The following is a 16,242-nucleotide window of genomic DNA, read 5'->3' as shown; positions in this document are numbered from 1 at the left end:
AGGTTTGATCTTTTCCATTCATGCTAATACACTTTCATTCATGCCCTAAACATTCTAGGCACATACATTGTATTGATGGCATTCATAACATAATTTACAACATAGGAGAATTATACATTGAACATAATTTCATTCATTAGCATCAATAATTCTCCACTTTCTTCTCCTTACTTCTCACGCCATTATTGCCCATCATTGATTGACCTAAATGGTTGGTTAGGGAGGGATGAAATTCAAGATTATCTCAGTAGCAAACATTACCACATTTATACACAAGATGGATGCTAGTGTATGGTATGTAGTTTTCCATAAACTTAAGTTAACTAGTGACATGCCATCATGCTTTATGCTTGGTATAAAAATGCATGGCCATGGAAACATATTAAAAATATCATTTCTAGCAACAATCATCATGTCACAACATCATACAAATATCAACAAAACAAACCAACACATAAGCATACCACATCAAGCACATAAAGGGTAAGTTCACCACCTTGCACCTCAAGCTTTTCTCTTACTTTTCCTTTGACTCCCTTGACTTTCCAAACATGTGGGCATTCGGTTAACATCACCAAACATCCTCTTTGATTGTTTTAAGGTCCTAAACATAGCCATATTGATCATTCAATCTATTAGGACTAAGAGATGACATAATGTTCAAGACTAGCTCTCTTGAACCTCAACCCTTTCTCTTGGCTTTAGGGTTTTCTTTCTAACCTTTCTAACATAAATCTCATCATTTCCCATCCTTAAAGTCCATTTTTTTTCAATTAGGACTACTTAAGATGACCTTAGATTCAAGAAGATCAAATCTGAAAATTTTACTTCACGGGTACTGTTCACACAGAAATTCTTGAATTTTTGCTCAACTTTGAAAATTCATGATTAATTCTAAAAAAAATCAAAACTGAGTGGTTCTAGGTCTCACTGAAAGCTCCTTAAGTTCTCTTTAAAGAAAAAATAGTTTCAAGAACCAAATCTATGCGAAACAATACCAAAATTGTATAGAATTTGTACTCTTCTAAAGGTTAAACACTGTTTCCAGATTTTAAACCCTAAATTTGAAAAATCCTCATAAATTGTACACATATCCAAATGAAGTGTTCTGCCTATGGATTTAAAGCTTACAGAGTGTACTTTAATCATGCCAAATTCTAAAATAAGATACAAAGAGTAAATTATTCAAAATAGACATCAAGGTAGATGCTAAAACCATCACATACCTTGAACTTGAAGCTTGAATCTTGTTCCTTCTTGGCCTTCACCTCCACATTTTCTCTCTAAATTTTGGCAGAGTTTTTCCTCCAAAAATATCTCCCAAAATGATCTTCCAAGGTAGGGTATTTATAGCCAAAACTTTGACTTGAATGGACCAAAATGCCCCTCAAGTTCATTCAAATTACAAGGGTGAGGTGTCAACTTGTGAAGGCTCATTGAACCATTTTCCAACCTTAAAATAATTGTAAATGAAATTGATGTTCAAAGTCAAAATCTTCTCCATAGGGAGGTTGACAAGTGGCACAATCTAGGCCAAGTAAAAAAGCAAGTGTACCTTTACACTTTATCAGTGCACTTAATTGGTCCATTCTCTTAGTTTCGGTCTCCCAGAGCACTGATATATTTGTCACCTTACTTTTGTCTTATTCCACTACCTCCTCTCTCTTAATTAATGCATTCACATGTGTCATGATTGCCTTACATGATGCATTAATGAGCCATCGTGACATTTGTCTTTTCCTTAGATATTTTCCTTTCTTTACTTGGTTTTCACTTTCGGGGTTTCTTTTCGGCATTCTGGAGATCTAAAAATTATTTTGTCTACTCCAAAAATTCTTTCCACCTTAGAGAAAATCTATGAATTTTCTCGGGCCATAACACTTCCTTTAAGCCTTGCATAAAAATCATTTACTAAAATACCCTTTTTATCAGCATAATCGGCTTTTTAATTTATTAAAGCTATTCCACTAGTCTTTTGGCTATGGGACTAATTTTATAAATTAGTAAAATATTTCAATCATTTAATGTCATTTTTGCATATATTTTTGAGGTCTCTTGCTATTTTAAACAATGACCTCAAACGGTATACTTTTTACCGGCCATATTTTCATAAATTCTATTTAAGCTGCCTCAAGGGTATTTTCATCATTTCTCTTCACCAAAGAGTCTTAGAATATTATTTCTCATTTTTTGAGATTTTCTTAGAATTTGCTGTATACTTTCTATTTTTACCCATATTAGCCGTAACTTTCTAAATTTACAGTTTAGTCCCTACTTGGACTTAACGTCATACAACTATCTCTTTGAGGTTTCTAACCTACCCCTTGGCCTGTTTCTAATTTTTTTTCTCTTTCTGGGCCCTTGAGACTTTATTGGAGCCTCTAGCCTTGATTATACTTGAGTCCCTGAAAACTTTTACTTTACAGTTTAGTCCCTGAAACTACTTTGACTTCCTTTCTCATCTTTGGAATTTCTGTTCAAAAAAGACTTAATAGCCTACCTTTTTTAGGCTACTTCTAGAGCTCCTAGATCTAAAAATTGAGATGTGACACATGTCTAGTTAGCTAGTTAGTGAGGCAATAGCTTACCAAAGCAAGGATCAATAATTGGTCTAAGAGGATGATTAGCCATACTAGGACTGAGACACGGTCCAGACTCCCATGGTGGGGAATTTGTCATATCAAGAGAAAGTCTGATGGAGCAATACTGCATGGAGAAAAAGGAATGATGGTATATGGGGAATAAGCATCGGCTAATTTTGTGCCAACAACCTCTATAAGACAGAGGATGCAAGCGTTATCCAAAATGATTGGGCATAAAGCCTTTGTAGGTGGCCTTTTGAGTTCGCTATCAAATCCCAAGGTTCAACCCCTGATAGGCAGTGGAAACTACTAAGCTGGAGTACAATAGGGGCAGAGAGAATTTTAGGTAGAATGGTGAAATGCTAGAGATCGAAAAAAACACCAACAGCAAAAGTACTTTGCTAGACTAACACTAACACTAAGAGATGTAAGCTAAGGGAGTGAATGGAATTACCTACCATAATAGTCTTAGCCATAAATGATGGATACTAGGCTCTGTCCTTATCGACCTGTGTAGTATTGTAGCTAACGTGTTAAGTATCCTGCTTGGGGAGTACATTCACAAGAATGAAACTCAAAGGAATTGACAAGAGCTTGTAGAAGTGGTAGAGTATATGGTTTGATTTGATGCAAAGTGAAGAAAATTAACAGGGCTTGACATGCCGTAAATCCTCTTGAAAGAGAGGGTGCCTTCGGGAACATGACTTGTGCATAGCTATCGTTAGCTCGTGTCGTGAAGTGTTAGGTTAAGCCCTGCAACAAGCACAATCCTCGTGTTTTGTTGCTAATGTTGAGTTTGGAACCTTGAGAAGATTTCCGGTAATAAGCCGGAGGAAGGTAAGGATGATGTCAAATCATCATGCCCTTTATGCCCTAGGAAACACATGGGCTATAATGCTCAGGACAAAGGATCACAATTTTGTGAGAATGAGCTAACTCCAAAATCTCGTCTTTAGTTTGGAATATAGGCTACAACTCACTTGTATGAAGCCTGAATCGTTAGTAATCATCGATAAACCATACGGCAGTGAATTCATTCCTATGCCTTGTGTAAGTGGCCCATCACAATATTGGAGCTGGCCATGCCCGAAGTCATTACATTAATTGCAAGGATGGGGATGTCGAAGGTAGGGCTAGTGACCAGAGTGAAGTTGTAACAAGGTAGCCATACTGGAAGGTACATCTGGATCACCTTCTTTTGAGGAAGAGCTAATGCTTGTTGGGTATTTTGGTTTGATGCTACTTCACACCCAAAAAGAAGTAAGCTACATCTAAGATCAATTTGGAGATAGAAGTCTTCTTTCATTTCTTGACAACGAAGTAAGACTAAGCTCATGACCTTATTATCCTAGGTCAAAACAAGTTGATAGGATCCCCTTTTTTTGCCCCCATGACATGAAAAAAGAAAAACAGGGATGGGGCTTCTCTTGCTTTTGGCATAGGTATACACAACAAGCTATTAGCTTAGTGGTAGAGCACGCCCTTGTTAATTATGTCGTTGTACTTAGATTGTGAGGGCTCTCAGCTACATGGATAGTTCAATGTGCTCATTAGCCTGACCCTGAGATGTGAATCATCTAAGGCACATTAACATAGCGTACTTCTCCTGTTCGAACCAGGGTTTGGAACTAAAGTTCTCCTTAGGAGGATACATGGGGCGATTCAAGTGAGATCCAATGTAGATCCAACTTTCTATTCACTCATGGCATTCAAACAATCTGGGGTGACCATTGCAACTCCTCTCTTCTTGAGAATGTTTAGTGGAGACTAATCACATATTTATATTAAAATTTCTACTAAGAAAAATTCAACTTTGAGCTCAAAACTATTAATCATAAGATTCAAGTTTAAGATTAAAGAGATTTATTTTTAAAATGTTTTTATTGAAAGATAAAACAAATTATTATTGTTTTTGGGTGTAATTTGAAATAGGGTGGAATAGTTGACAAAAATTTTGTCAAGAAAAAAGAAAGAAAGAAGGCAGGACAATAATTTATGGGATTAAATAAACCCGTTTAATAATCATGTAACATAAATATATGACAAAATATATAAGAAAAATATATTCTTTTTTTATATTTCTATCCTATCTCATTGTCATCTTTGAACAAGTCAAATCTACGACGAAAAGTTGGCTAGCAACTCGAGAAATGTATAGTCTTTGATCATTAAACATAAATGAGTTAAGGTGTAGATTTTTTCCTGAAAGTTTTCATTCAGAAGCATTAGGTACTTGGAAGTTGTTTTAGACGAAAATTTACCCCGAAAGCTTAAAATCATAACAATATTACCACTTACCATTAAAAAAACTTACATTGACGATCAAATAGTGATATTGACCATTAACGTTTTTTACGGTATGATGCAATATTACTATGATTTTAAAGTTTAAATTTGCACCTTAACCCAATATAAATTACAGTTATGGGTTATCAAAAGAAAGGGTTAAGGTGTAAATTTGTGTTGAAAATCTTTGCTTATGAGCATTGGGTATTCAGAAGTGTTTTTTTTTTTTTAGGCCAATGTTGCCTTGGAAGTTTCTAAGTCGTAGCAATATCCTGATTGGTTTGATTGTTAGTTGAACAAATATACTGAGTTGATAGGTCCAGGTGTCATCCACTTCATTTTTCTAGGATGAGGATTTAGTCCCTATTAATAATTTGTTGTGAGACATATTATTATCATATACTCCTTCGGTCCTAAATATAAGACCCCTTTTGTAGTGTAATTTACACTACAAAAGGGGTCTTATATTTAGGACCGGAGGAATAAATTTTTTGATTTATTATGAAATTAAACTATTTAATTTTATTTTACAATTATTTGATAACTTAATATTTTATTTATATTGGTACATAAACAAATGATATTATTTTTTATTTAATTATTTATGTCACTAGTTCGACCGCTAACCGATCCAATCAAATAAACCATGACCTGTTAATTTTTCCAGTTCATTGTCCGATCCAGATTTTAAAACATTGCTTTTCGTACAAGTATAATCCATAGTACAATTTTAAGGACAAGAGGAATATATGACATTTTTCTCCTCTAGTACTCTCTCAATTTTTGTTGAGCACAACTAGAATTCAAATTAATGACTAATATCAAATGCTAAATAGTTTGCTATAAAAAAATTTGATTTCAAATCTAGGTCTCAGACACACACTCTCTTACAAATTCGTTTGGTCGAATAGGATGACCTAAGCATGTTATGAATTTGTTGAATTGACACTGATTAGGTTCTTACGTTTACCACGAGTTGACTTTCTATAGTCTATTTTCTCCCAAAAAAAATTGAAGAAAAATGCTATAACGTGGTACTCCTTCTGATCCTATGTATATAAAATAAAAATAATTAAATTACATAGATAAAAAAAAAGTCAGTCAAAATTGATTAAAAATGATAAATATGTTAAAATAATAATATCTTTTATTTTTAATATAAGAGTTAGTTGAAAATACAATTTGATCTTAAATATAAAACATCAATCCACTTTGTTTTCGATATTTATTTATTTTGCTCTTAAGTAATCCTATGGTGATTGGGCATGTTAAGGAGTTACTATCAAAAGATGATTCATATATACATGATTAATAATAATATTTTATTAAAGACAACATTGATTTATTACAGATAATTAACTAATTAAATTAATTTTTTTAATATCACATATTATATATTAAGGACTAGATATAGTATATTTTATTTTCTAAAAAATACCTTTATTTATGTGGGGAGAGAGTGAAAAAGAGCGAATGAGCAGGACAAATGAATGTGGGGGAGATATTAATTAATACTCCTCTTTTTTTAATTTATAAATGACTTTTAGCACTTTTTCATTGGAAAAAAAATCTTAAAACTTATTAACTTTGCTTTAAAATTTGGAAAAACTAATTTGGCAGTCCTTATAGTTATCTTGAGTTTTGAATTAGATCCCTACACTTATTTTCTTTTTTACCATATCCTTCAAATTTGTTCAGTCAAATGCGTTACTCCTTAACGTTAAAAACTGTTTAATAAGAGGTAACAACGTTAAAAAAATCCGTTACGCTAACTAGACATCACATGTAAAAATTAAAATGAGTTTGAAATTAGTTTGTTCTCATTCTCTTTCTCTCTGCCCCCTTATCCTCCCTCTCTCTCCCTCTCTCTCCCTTGATTCCAGACCAAGCTACAAGACCCTTCCTCACTGTCCTTTGCTGCCTACCTTTACTCACATTCATCTCCTTCTTTCCCTTCGTCAACATTTCCCATTGTGGTATCACAAAGCTTCTTAGTAATATATTTAACATTCTGGATTTGAAGTGAATTCAACAAGACCAACTTGAGTGAGGACTGAGTATAAAAAGGGGTAAGTGAGTTGGGGCCAAAGGATAGCATCAAGTTGTTCGCCAACGACATCACCAAAGCATAAGCTTTTCATTTAAGCAATCACAGCAAATTCAATTCTCCCTTATTTCCAATATTGACCGGTGAGTTCACACAAGTAGTATTGGTCAGAGCAAAGAGAGTGAGACCAACACTGAAGGACATGTGTACAAAGCCGTTCAAAAGTGCTCGTAAGAAAGGTCCCCGAGAGGCGTGGATTTGACAATGGAGGAGGAGGTATGTGGTTTGTAGGATAAAAGGATGAAGGAGGACGAGCCGACTTGGAATAGTGTGGTCTAGTCTTGGTCGAAATTGGTTGGTGAGGTTGGGAAAAGTGATGCTGCCGAAGTGAGTGTCCGAAGGTTCCAGTTTAAAAGAGCATATTCAAGATTGGAGTTAAGGCCTTGTGAAGGAAGAGAACGTTTGAGAGAGAGACAGGAAAGGGAGGAGAGAGAAAGAGTATGTCTATAGGCTAACGGATTCGTTAACGTTGTTAGCTCTGATTAAACAGTTTACTTTGAGGATTAACGCATTTGACAGAACAAACTTGAAGAATCTGATAAAAAAGAAGATAAATGCAGGGACCTGGTTCAAAACATAGGATAACTAGAAGGACTATCAAATTAGTTGTCCCTTTAAAATTTAACAAATTTTTAAGTTTAGTCATTTTTAATTAATATATACAATTTTTAAGAAGGCAACAATCTAAAAAATAATAACTAAAGGATAAAATAATATATTTATGTTAAAATTATGATATGATGTATAAATATGACTAAATAAAATTATCTCTGTATATCTTATAAATAAGATCAGAGAAGTACAATGAAATTAGATATAACTAATTGGGGGGATGGCCAAAAAAAAAGATATAATTAATTGGGCCAAAAATATAAAAACTTGATTAAAATTTTAGATATTCTTTTAAGTGTTTTATAAATAGAATGAAGCGAGACAACCAAACAATTTGCTCATAATTAGTAAAGTAGGAAAATTGTTTTGAAATGACCCAAGTCACATATAGAAACTCAACAACGAGGTATACTGTAATGTTTTATAGGAAAATCATTGTAGAGTCTCAAAGGAGGAATTTTATTACTGAAATCTCCTATGAAATATTCAAATAACTTTAAAATAGCTAGAAGCCTAACCGGGAGAAGATTTTCAATGTGCAATGACGAAATTATCCGCATGCGTTACAAATAACAACTCCTAAGAAAATCATTTTAAAATAGTTTGTTTTCTCTTATGATGTTCCCTTTCGAAGTGAAAATCAAGTGGGCTTTCCATCCATTCTCTTTTGTTATTATTGCGTCTCATACTGTCTTTCTATAATGTTCTGTGTCATTTTATGGACTAATGGTTTATATATAACATCAATGCCAACCCCACTAATGGTTTTGGTTTGCACAAATTCCATTTGGGTTTTTAGGTCTGGATTGCTTTGCTTCAAACCACAAATCAAATCATATGGAATGGCTCATCATTAAAAATATTCGCCCTAAGCCCTCCATCTGCTACCGTTTGGTCCCAAACTCCAACGGGCGGATTTCATTGACCCATTCGTTCGTATATCATATCCAGTTGATGCTTTGGATCCACTCTTCATCGACAAGTTTTCCGAGAAAATCTGAGACACAACGAAGCATTTCTTGCGTACCAATCTTATTAATAAGGGGGAAAAAAGGAAGTTTGGTCTTAATTTATAGGACATATCCGTAAATTCCTAACCATATCTGCCAAAATCAGTCTTCTTTGACTTGGAAGTTTTCGGCTTTTCTCCCATTGGGAGTTGCACAAGGGACCAAATCTTAGACAACTGACTGTTAGAATATGGACTGATCCACCTTTAAGTGGATTAGGCCCAAACCATCTAAGATGGGGTCCGAATGCAAAGTAAAAACAAAACAAAAAAACCTGAGTTTTAACTGTAATATTCACCATCCCTTTCAAATTTGCATGACGGGAGTGGAGAAATTTAAGGAACAAAAACTGAAGGCAATTTTACAGGATATACCACTTCTTTGAAATCTCTCATCTTTCTCCTCTGTGCTTTGCTGTATATTTAGAATTTGACTCCATTTCCGTGATCGGATCACGGGTGGGTACTAGAAGAATCTATTTGCATTCCAGTTAGGACCCGAAATCCCTCACCAACAGACGCAAGGAGGTCCCACTCAAATAATTATGAGCATTAATGAGAGCCCCTTGTAACATATAGGACGACCTTTGAAAAGTCAGTTCATTCTTTTCCAGCGAACTCTTATCAATGAGCAACTACTTGGTCATTGCCTGGGAAGACAATATCTACCCACATGAGGCTGATCTTCAATTTTTAACTTTATTAAAATGTTATATAATTATGTACAGTTCATTATCTAATATTTTTAAATTATAAACAAAATCATTTTAAAGACTTCAATTAAACTAACAGAATATAACAATTTTTTAAGAATTCAAAATTAACGCCATAGGAGTAACAGTAACATTAGATGTTAGGAGTAGACAGAACCATATCTTCGAAAGCTAGTCTTCTTAACTCAGGCGCAAGGGACCAAAATAAAGCCTAGAAAACTAGCATGCACAAGGAGGCCCCACTCAATAATTATGAGCGATAATGCGATACACCAAATGACACTACAAAAAAACAGACTTTAGGCGACGACTTTCGGCGGCGACACCAAAAAGTCGCCGCTGAAAGTTCGCCATTGAAACCAAAACTTTCGGTGGCGACAAAAGTGTCGCCGCTGAAAGTGGACCTTCAGCGGCGACTTTTTTTGTCGCCGCCGAAAGTGGACTTTTAGCGGTGACTTTTTTAGTCGCCGCTAAAAGTTCGCCATTGAAACCAAGACTTTCCGTGGCGACAAAAGTGTCGCCGCTGAAAGTTCGCCATTAAAACCAAGACTTTCCGCGGCGACAAAAGTGTCAGCGGCGACTTTTTTAGTTGCCGCTGAAAGTTCACCATTGAAACCAAGATTTTCAGCGGCGACTTTTTTTGTCGCCGCCGAAAGTGTACTTTCAGCGGCGACTTTTTTAGTCGCCGCCGAAAGTGGACCTTCAGCGGCGACTTTTTTTGTCGCCGCTGAAAGTATAATATAATAATATATATTTTATTTTACAATATTAATAAACAAATTCAATCTGGCTCAGCGGCAAGAAGGTTGGACACGAAAGGAGGCGGTCACGAGTTCGAACCTGGAAGAAGACACATTTAAGGTGAAAATATTTGGACGGTGACGTGGCGAGGAGAAGTGATGTGACAATGACGTGGAGGTGGCTAGTGATGATGTGGCGGTCGGCGGTGATGATGTGGCCGCCGATGGCGATGACGTGGAGGTCAACGGTGATGACGTGGCAGCCGAAGACGATGACGTGGCAGCGACGGCGATGACGTGGCATTGGTAAAGCCAATTCTTCTTAGGCATTACTTTCTGCGGCGACTTTTTTGTCACCGAAACTTCTAAAAGTCGCCGCTGAAAGTATCTTTTAGCGGCGACCTTTTTAGTCGCCACTGAAAGTTTTTCAGCCACAGCTGCTACGGCAACGACTTTTCAGCGGCGACTTGTCGCCGCAAAAAACTTTCGGCGGCGACTTTTGTCGCCGCTGAAAGTCAATTTTTTTGTAGTGTGAGCAAATTATGGTCTTCCCAGGCAATGACCAGTAGTTGGGACAATCTTTGAAAAGTCAGATCATTTTTGTCTAGTGAACTCTTATCAATGAGCAAATTATCGCATCTAGTAAGATCTTCTTATAGCGTCCAGATGTCGGAGAAATATCTGTAGTGTCTGATTTCATCCATATACAACACAGTATCGTCTTTCTTTAGAGCCAGCAGTTCTTCGATCAGGTTCTTTATCTGTTCTCTTGTTAAATTCTTTTTTTTTTTTTTGGGCCAGAAATTCATCATTTGATGACTGTTTATTCTATGCTCTTCATGTCTTGATAATCACATGTTCATAGCCTTTCCATTTGGTGCCGCTTGGTTAGGCTGAAAGCCAGCCAGAGGAAAAGGAAATTAGCCTTCCATCCACTGCTTAGCTCGCTTGGTATGTTCATGAGGGTATTTGAATTAGCGTTTCGAATGTGATTTTACAGTGTATGAGATGAGTTTTATTTTAACTTGTGTGGAAATGTTTCTGATAAGCCGAAACAAACAACCCCACGCCTGAGTTCATGGCAATGGTTTTGATCTAGCTATGATATGTTGCATAATCCCTTTTTTTCGGTTTGATATCCTTGGTCCCGGATGAAGATAGTGAAGGAGATGTTTTTTTTACCCAGATTGGTTAAAAGCATGTTTGGTATTTCTTTTTCTTTTTTTTAAAAAAATTATTTTTAATTCATTTTTTTTCCTTTTCTTTCCTTTGTTCTCTAAACGTCCCCGTTGCCGAAAATTTTCCCTTCCCTTACCTTTTTTCTAATTCTTCCTATTAAACGGGCCTTTATTCTTGTAAAAGTTGAAAATCTTTTCGAAAGATTTGTGTCTGTTGACCTAGTTTTCTTGTTCAAAATTATGTTAAGGATTAAATCCTGAAATTTTAGCTTATGAAAACACAAGATCTAACATGAATAATACACTTAATAAAAAAAATTCTTACCTGGGGAATACAGACCTAAAGTTGAAGTCAACTGTTTTCTTTTCAAGGTTCACACAAAAACATGGCAAACATTGAAGCTGTGGATGAAGCAACTCAAAGGCAGGAAGGGAATGGTTCCCAAGAGAATAGGTGGCAAGAGAGATTTCTATAGGTCTAGAAACTCCACGCCCTCCTTTGACATTCAACTGTTGTATCTACAAAACTCCGGATGTTATTCGCAAACAAAACGAAGCAGCCTACTCTCCTAATGTTGTCTCAATTGGGCCATATCACCATGGAGAAAGTAAATTGGAATATATGGAAAAGTTCAAATCGACATATGTCAAGAATTTCCTTGAAAGAGTTCGTATTGATGGGTTGTTGGAGGATTATCTGAGAACCCTGACAGGATTGGAAGACAGAATAAGAAAATGTTATGCGGAGCAAGTTGAAATGAGAAGTGACAAGTTCTTGAGGATGATTATAACCGATTCGTGCTTCATATTTGAGTACTTTCTTCGGTTAGTGTCGGACCAGCAGTGGGCAGTTGAAGATTATGTATTACTAAAACCATGGTTGGTAGGAGCCATACACGTCGACCTGATATTACTTGAGAATCAAATTCCATTCTTTGTTTTGAAAGAACTGTACAACATGGCAATTCCAAGCTCAGGAACTCCCTTTCCGGAACTTACCTTGACATTTTTTAATGATTTGAAAGTGAACAAGGTACAACATAATGCCATCGTAGAGATCGAACGAGTGGAGCACTTCACTCATCTAATAAGAGAGTTTTTCTTGCCACCAACTAAAGAGAGACTCTTCAAGCGGGAAACAAGTATCAAGGTAGTGGAACATTTGCCCAGTGCTAGTCAGCTGCATGAAATAGGGTTAAAGTTTAGGGCAGTGAAAAAGAAAGGCTCAATTCACTTACGCTTTGGAAATGGTGAGTTGGAAATGGCACCCTTTAAAGTATATGATGACATAGAAATACACATTAGAAATGTGATGGCATTTGAACAATGCCACTATGCTGACAATCATTATGTGAGTCAGTATATGTTTTTACTAGATTTCCTTATAAACACTGATAAAGATGTGGAATTGCTGGTGGACAAAGGCATTATCACTAATGCGCTAGGCGACTCCAATGCAGTAGCTACAATGGTGAACAGTCTCAGAAAAAATATCATAACACCAGGTGTACACTCTCATTACCATGAAGTTTGTTGTCAAGTAAATAAATTTTATCGTAGCAGGTACCACAGATGGTGCACAAATTTGAGACGTGACTACTGTGGCACCCCATGGAAAATTGTTGGTTCTGCTGCCGCCGTGTTACTCATTGTCTTCACTTTTGTTCAGACTATATGCTCTGTCATTTCGGTTAGCTGAAGTGGCTAAGTAAATCTAGCCAGCTATTTCTTTCTTTCTTTCTTTCTGTCTTTTTTTGGTTTTCTAGCTATTATGTTATGTGCATTTCAGCATTGTCATCGTCGTCAGTACTGGCTTTTCTTTCATTATCTATATCTCTATTTTCATTGTGATGTTATGAACTCTAGCAGACGTCTGTCTTCATGGATAATGTTCAAATGACGATTATGTATTCTAGTCTGTAGCTTTAGCTTTTCACAGCTTTGAATGTACTGTTAAGATGCAAATTTGTCCTGAAAGTTTTCATTCAAGAGCTCTGGACATCAGGAATTTTTTTTTTTTTAATAAATTTGCTCTGAAAGTTTAAAATTGTTGTAATATTGCATCTTATATTTAAAAAACTAATGCAGATTATTAAAATAATGATGTCGACTATTAATATTTTTAATGACAGGATGTAACATTATATTGCTATGATTTTAAACTTCTGGGTCAAATTTACATAAAAAAGAAATTCCTAATGCTTAGAGCTTCTGAGTAAAAAATTTTGGGGCAAATATATACTTTAACCCTTGAATATTCACGATGGTTGTTTCAGATGTTTTATGTTCAACTTCTATATTTATAATACAATCAACGCGGCCAATAAATAACTAATAACATTTTTTACCATCCAAAAGACCTAGTAACTTGAGCAAAACAAAGTTGCAAATGCTGTGTAAAATAAGATCCGTAATTATACTATAGGGTCTTTTGTAGACATATGTCACTATTTAAAAAATTTCGCCCAATTTAAAACAAACCAAAACATGCCAATTTGGATTACATTCACTCTGGCATGGAAGAAAGCTAAGATAGAAAAGAAAAATGATTACAGTCAAGAAAAATAAGTTACACTTTATTCATAATTTATAAATAATATAATCTAATTTTATTATGCATTAATATTATATATTATTATTTTTTGAATATTATTTATTGTGCAAATATATTTCTTTGTAGATTATATTATATATTTTTTAATTATAACTCACGTATTCATTATATCATAAAAAGGAAATATATCCTTAATATGAGAAAGTCAAAGCAATATGTCTTCTCTAATCAGTTAATTGCATGAACGTTGTGGTACTGGTTTAGATTGGTTGGATTTCAAGTTTTATTTTAAGACAACTTTTTAGCTAGGCACCTTCTTCTACACTAAAAAAAATTGACTTAGTTGCTGCTGAAAGCTTTCGACAGCAAAAAATCATTGCCAAGTCATTGCCATAGTAACTGCTGCTAATGCTTTTCAACAATGGCTTACTTTGTCACCGCTAAAAGACCCTTCAGCAGTGACTAATATGTTTGGGGTGAGTATTTGGCGTTTCGGTTTAGTTAGGATTGAAAACCGAAAAAATCAAAACACCAAGATGAAGCATTTAACAACATGGAGCTGAACTGAATAATATTATTAACAGAGATAAAACTGAACCAAAATATCATTACAAAAAAATTGACTTTTTCTATCGCCGCTAAAAGTATAAAAATTGCTGTTGAAAGGTTTTATGTCACCATTGAAAAGTTATTACCGTAACGACCGTGGCTGATAGTAGCAACAAAAAAAATCGCCGCTGAAAGTCAACTTTTGTTGCTATGAAATTTGTTGCCGCGAAAGTAACTTTCAACGGTGGCTTTTTTATTGCTGCTGAAAGTAGAGCCTGGAAAACAGGCTGAGCTCGTCAGGCCGACCCGTTTAAGTTGAGGGTCGAGGTTGTAATTTGAGATTTTCAAAGGGAACTTAGACTTAAAAGGACCAGCCTTGTAGGGCTCAAAAATAAAAAGGCCAGCCCGTTTAAGTCTGCTAACAATAATTTTTTAATTTATATTTTTTTTCTTGACCCTAATCTAAGTCCATAACATTTTACACACTCTCCCTCTCTAAGGTTTACTTTCAGATTTTCATTCACTCTCAACTCATACCCCAATCTCTAATGATATTAAAATAAATAAAAATATATTCTCCATATCCTAAATAAGATTTCAAATTTGTATTCATTTGAACCAACACTTATATATTAAAATAAACAAAATATATTCCCCATATTAAAACAAAAAATTTAATGATTGAATCAACAAATACGTAACAATTTGTATATATGTTATAAAATTTTAATAAATAAGTTAACACTTTTTCTATAGTGACTATATCATAATTTTTACTATATATTTAAATAGAGTTAGACAAGCGAGCTAGACAAAACCAAAGAAAACCATCCTGAATAAAAGCAAAAAAAAAAAAGATGACATAGTTAGCTCATTAAAAGCATACTATGGATCAATCCAAAGTGCTAAGATATTTCAGACTTCCCATGAGATTGTACAGCAAAGTGATTTCACAATTAAAGGCTGAGAAATTATTGATATTTTTAGAAGTTAAGAAGAGCCTATTATTAATGAAGCACAATCAAATATTCTTACAATTAATGATAGTGATGATAGTGTTTATCCACTTTTTTTTTTTTAGTGAAAACGTTTGTCTACTTTTAATGAAACTTTTGGATGTTAATATCATTGACTTGTTATGTTTAATAGATGTTTTAGATTTTTTGTATGTTGATGGACATTTAGATATGATGGTCTTTTATATTTGTGACTTAATTTCATTCATATTTATATCTTTTACTAGTAATTTCATTGATTTATTTTTATTTTTTGATAAAATATATGAAAAATGAAATTTATTTTAAAATGAGTCGGAAGCCCATGGGCCGGCCCTAAGCCCGTCTGCTTAAAGGCCGGGCCTAGCAAATTGGGGTTTTTTTTTTTAATTTTGACCCTATAGGGCCGGCTCCTTTAAGCCCGCCAGCCCTGCAGGGCCAAACCGGCCCGTTTTCCCAGCTCTAGCTGAAAGTGATGTTGGAGAAAAATGGCTTCGCTGACACCACATCATCACCATGTCACCACCTTACTGCCATGTCACCATCCAAATATTTCAGCTTAAATGTATCTTCTTCAAAGTTTAAACTCATGACCACCTTCTTGTTGAATTTAAGTGTTTTGATGATAACAAATTAAGTTTCAAAGTATCTCTGAATATTTGTTATATTAATTGATCAAGTGTTCGATCACTAGTTAATCGAACATATGCCAGATAATTGTCAAAGTATTTTGTGTCTATTTACAGTTATAATTAATCGATCATGTGATAGATAATTTACTGTGCTTAATAACTTGTTAGATAAATAGATTGATCAATCAATTGATCAATCATTGGTATAACTACTTAATATAAGATGTTTCAAGAAATCATCGATCACTTGATCGATTATTGGTTGATCGATAAGCTGTCAGGAAA

General features: G+C 34.7%; 1 protein-coding gene across 1 annotated transcript; it reads left to right on the top strand.

Moving 5' to 3' along the window:
• Positions 1–11,849: 11,849 nt before the first annotated feature.
• LOC114756728 (UPF0481 protein At3g47200-like) lies at positions 11,850–12,926 on the top strand. The gene has a single exon (XM_028945661.1). The coding sequence runs from the start codon at positions 11,850–11,852 to the stop codon at positions 12,924–12,926; it is 1,077 nt and encodes a 358-aa protein (XP_028801494.1).
• Positions 12,927–16,242: the final 3,316 nt, after the last annotated feature.

Source organism: Neltuma alba, unplaced genomic scaffold, assembly GCF_004799145.2.
Source record: "Neltuma alba isolate B1F8T4 unplaced genomic scaffold, ASM479914v2 tig00010464_pilon, whole genome shotgun sequence".
Lineage (NCBI taxonomy): Eukaryota > Viridiplantae > Streptophyta > Magnoliopsida > Fabales > Fabaceae > Neltuma > Neltuma alba.
Note: the sequence above shows the minus strand (reverse complement) of the source record. Positions and strands in the feature narration are given on the sequence as shown.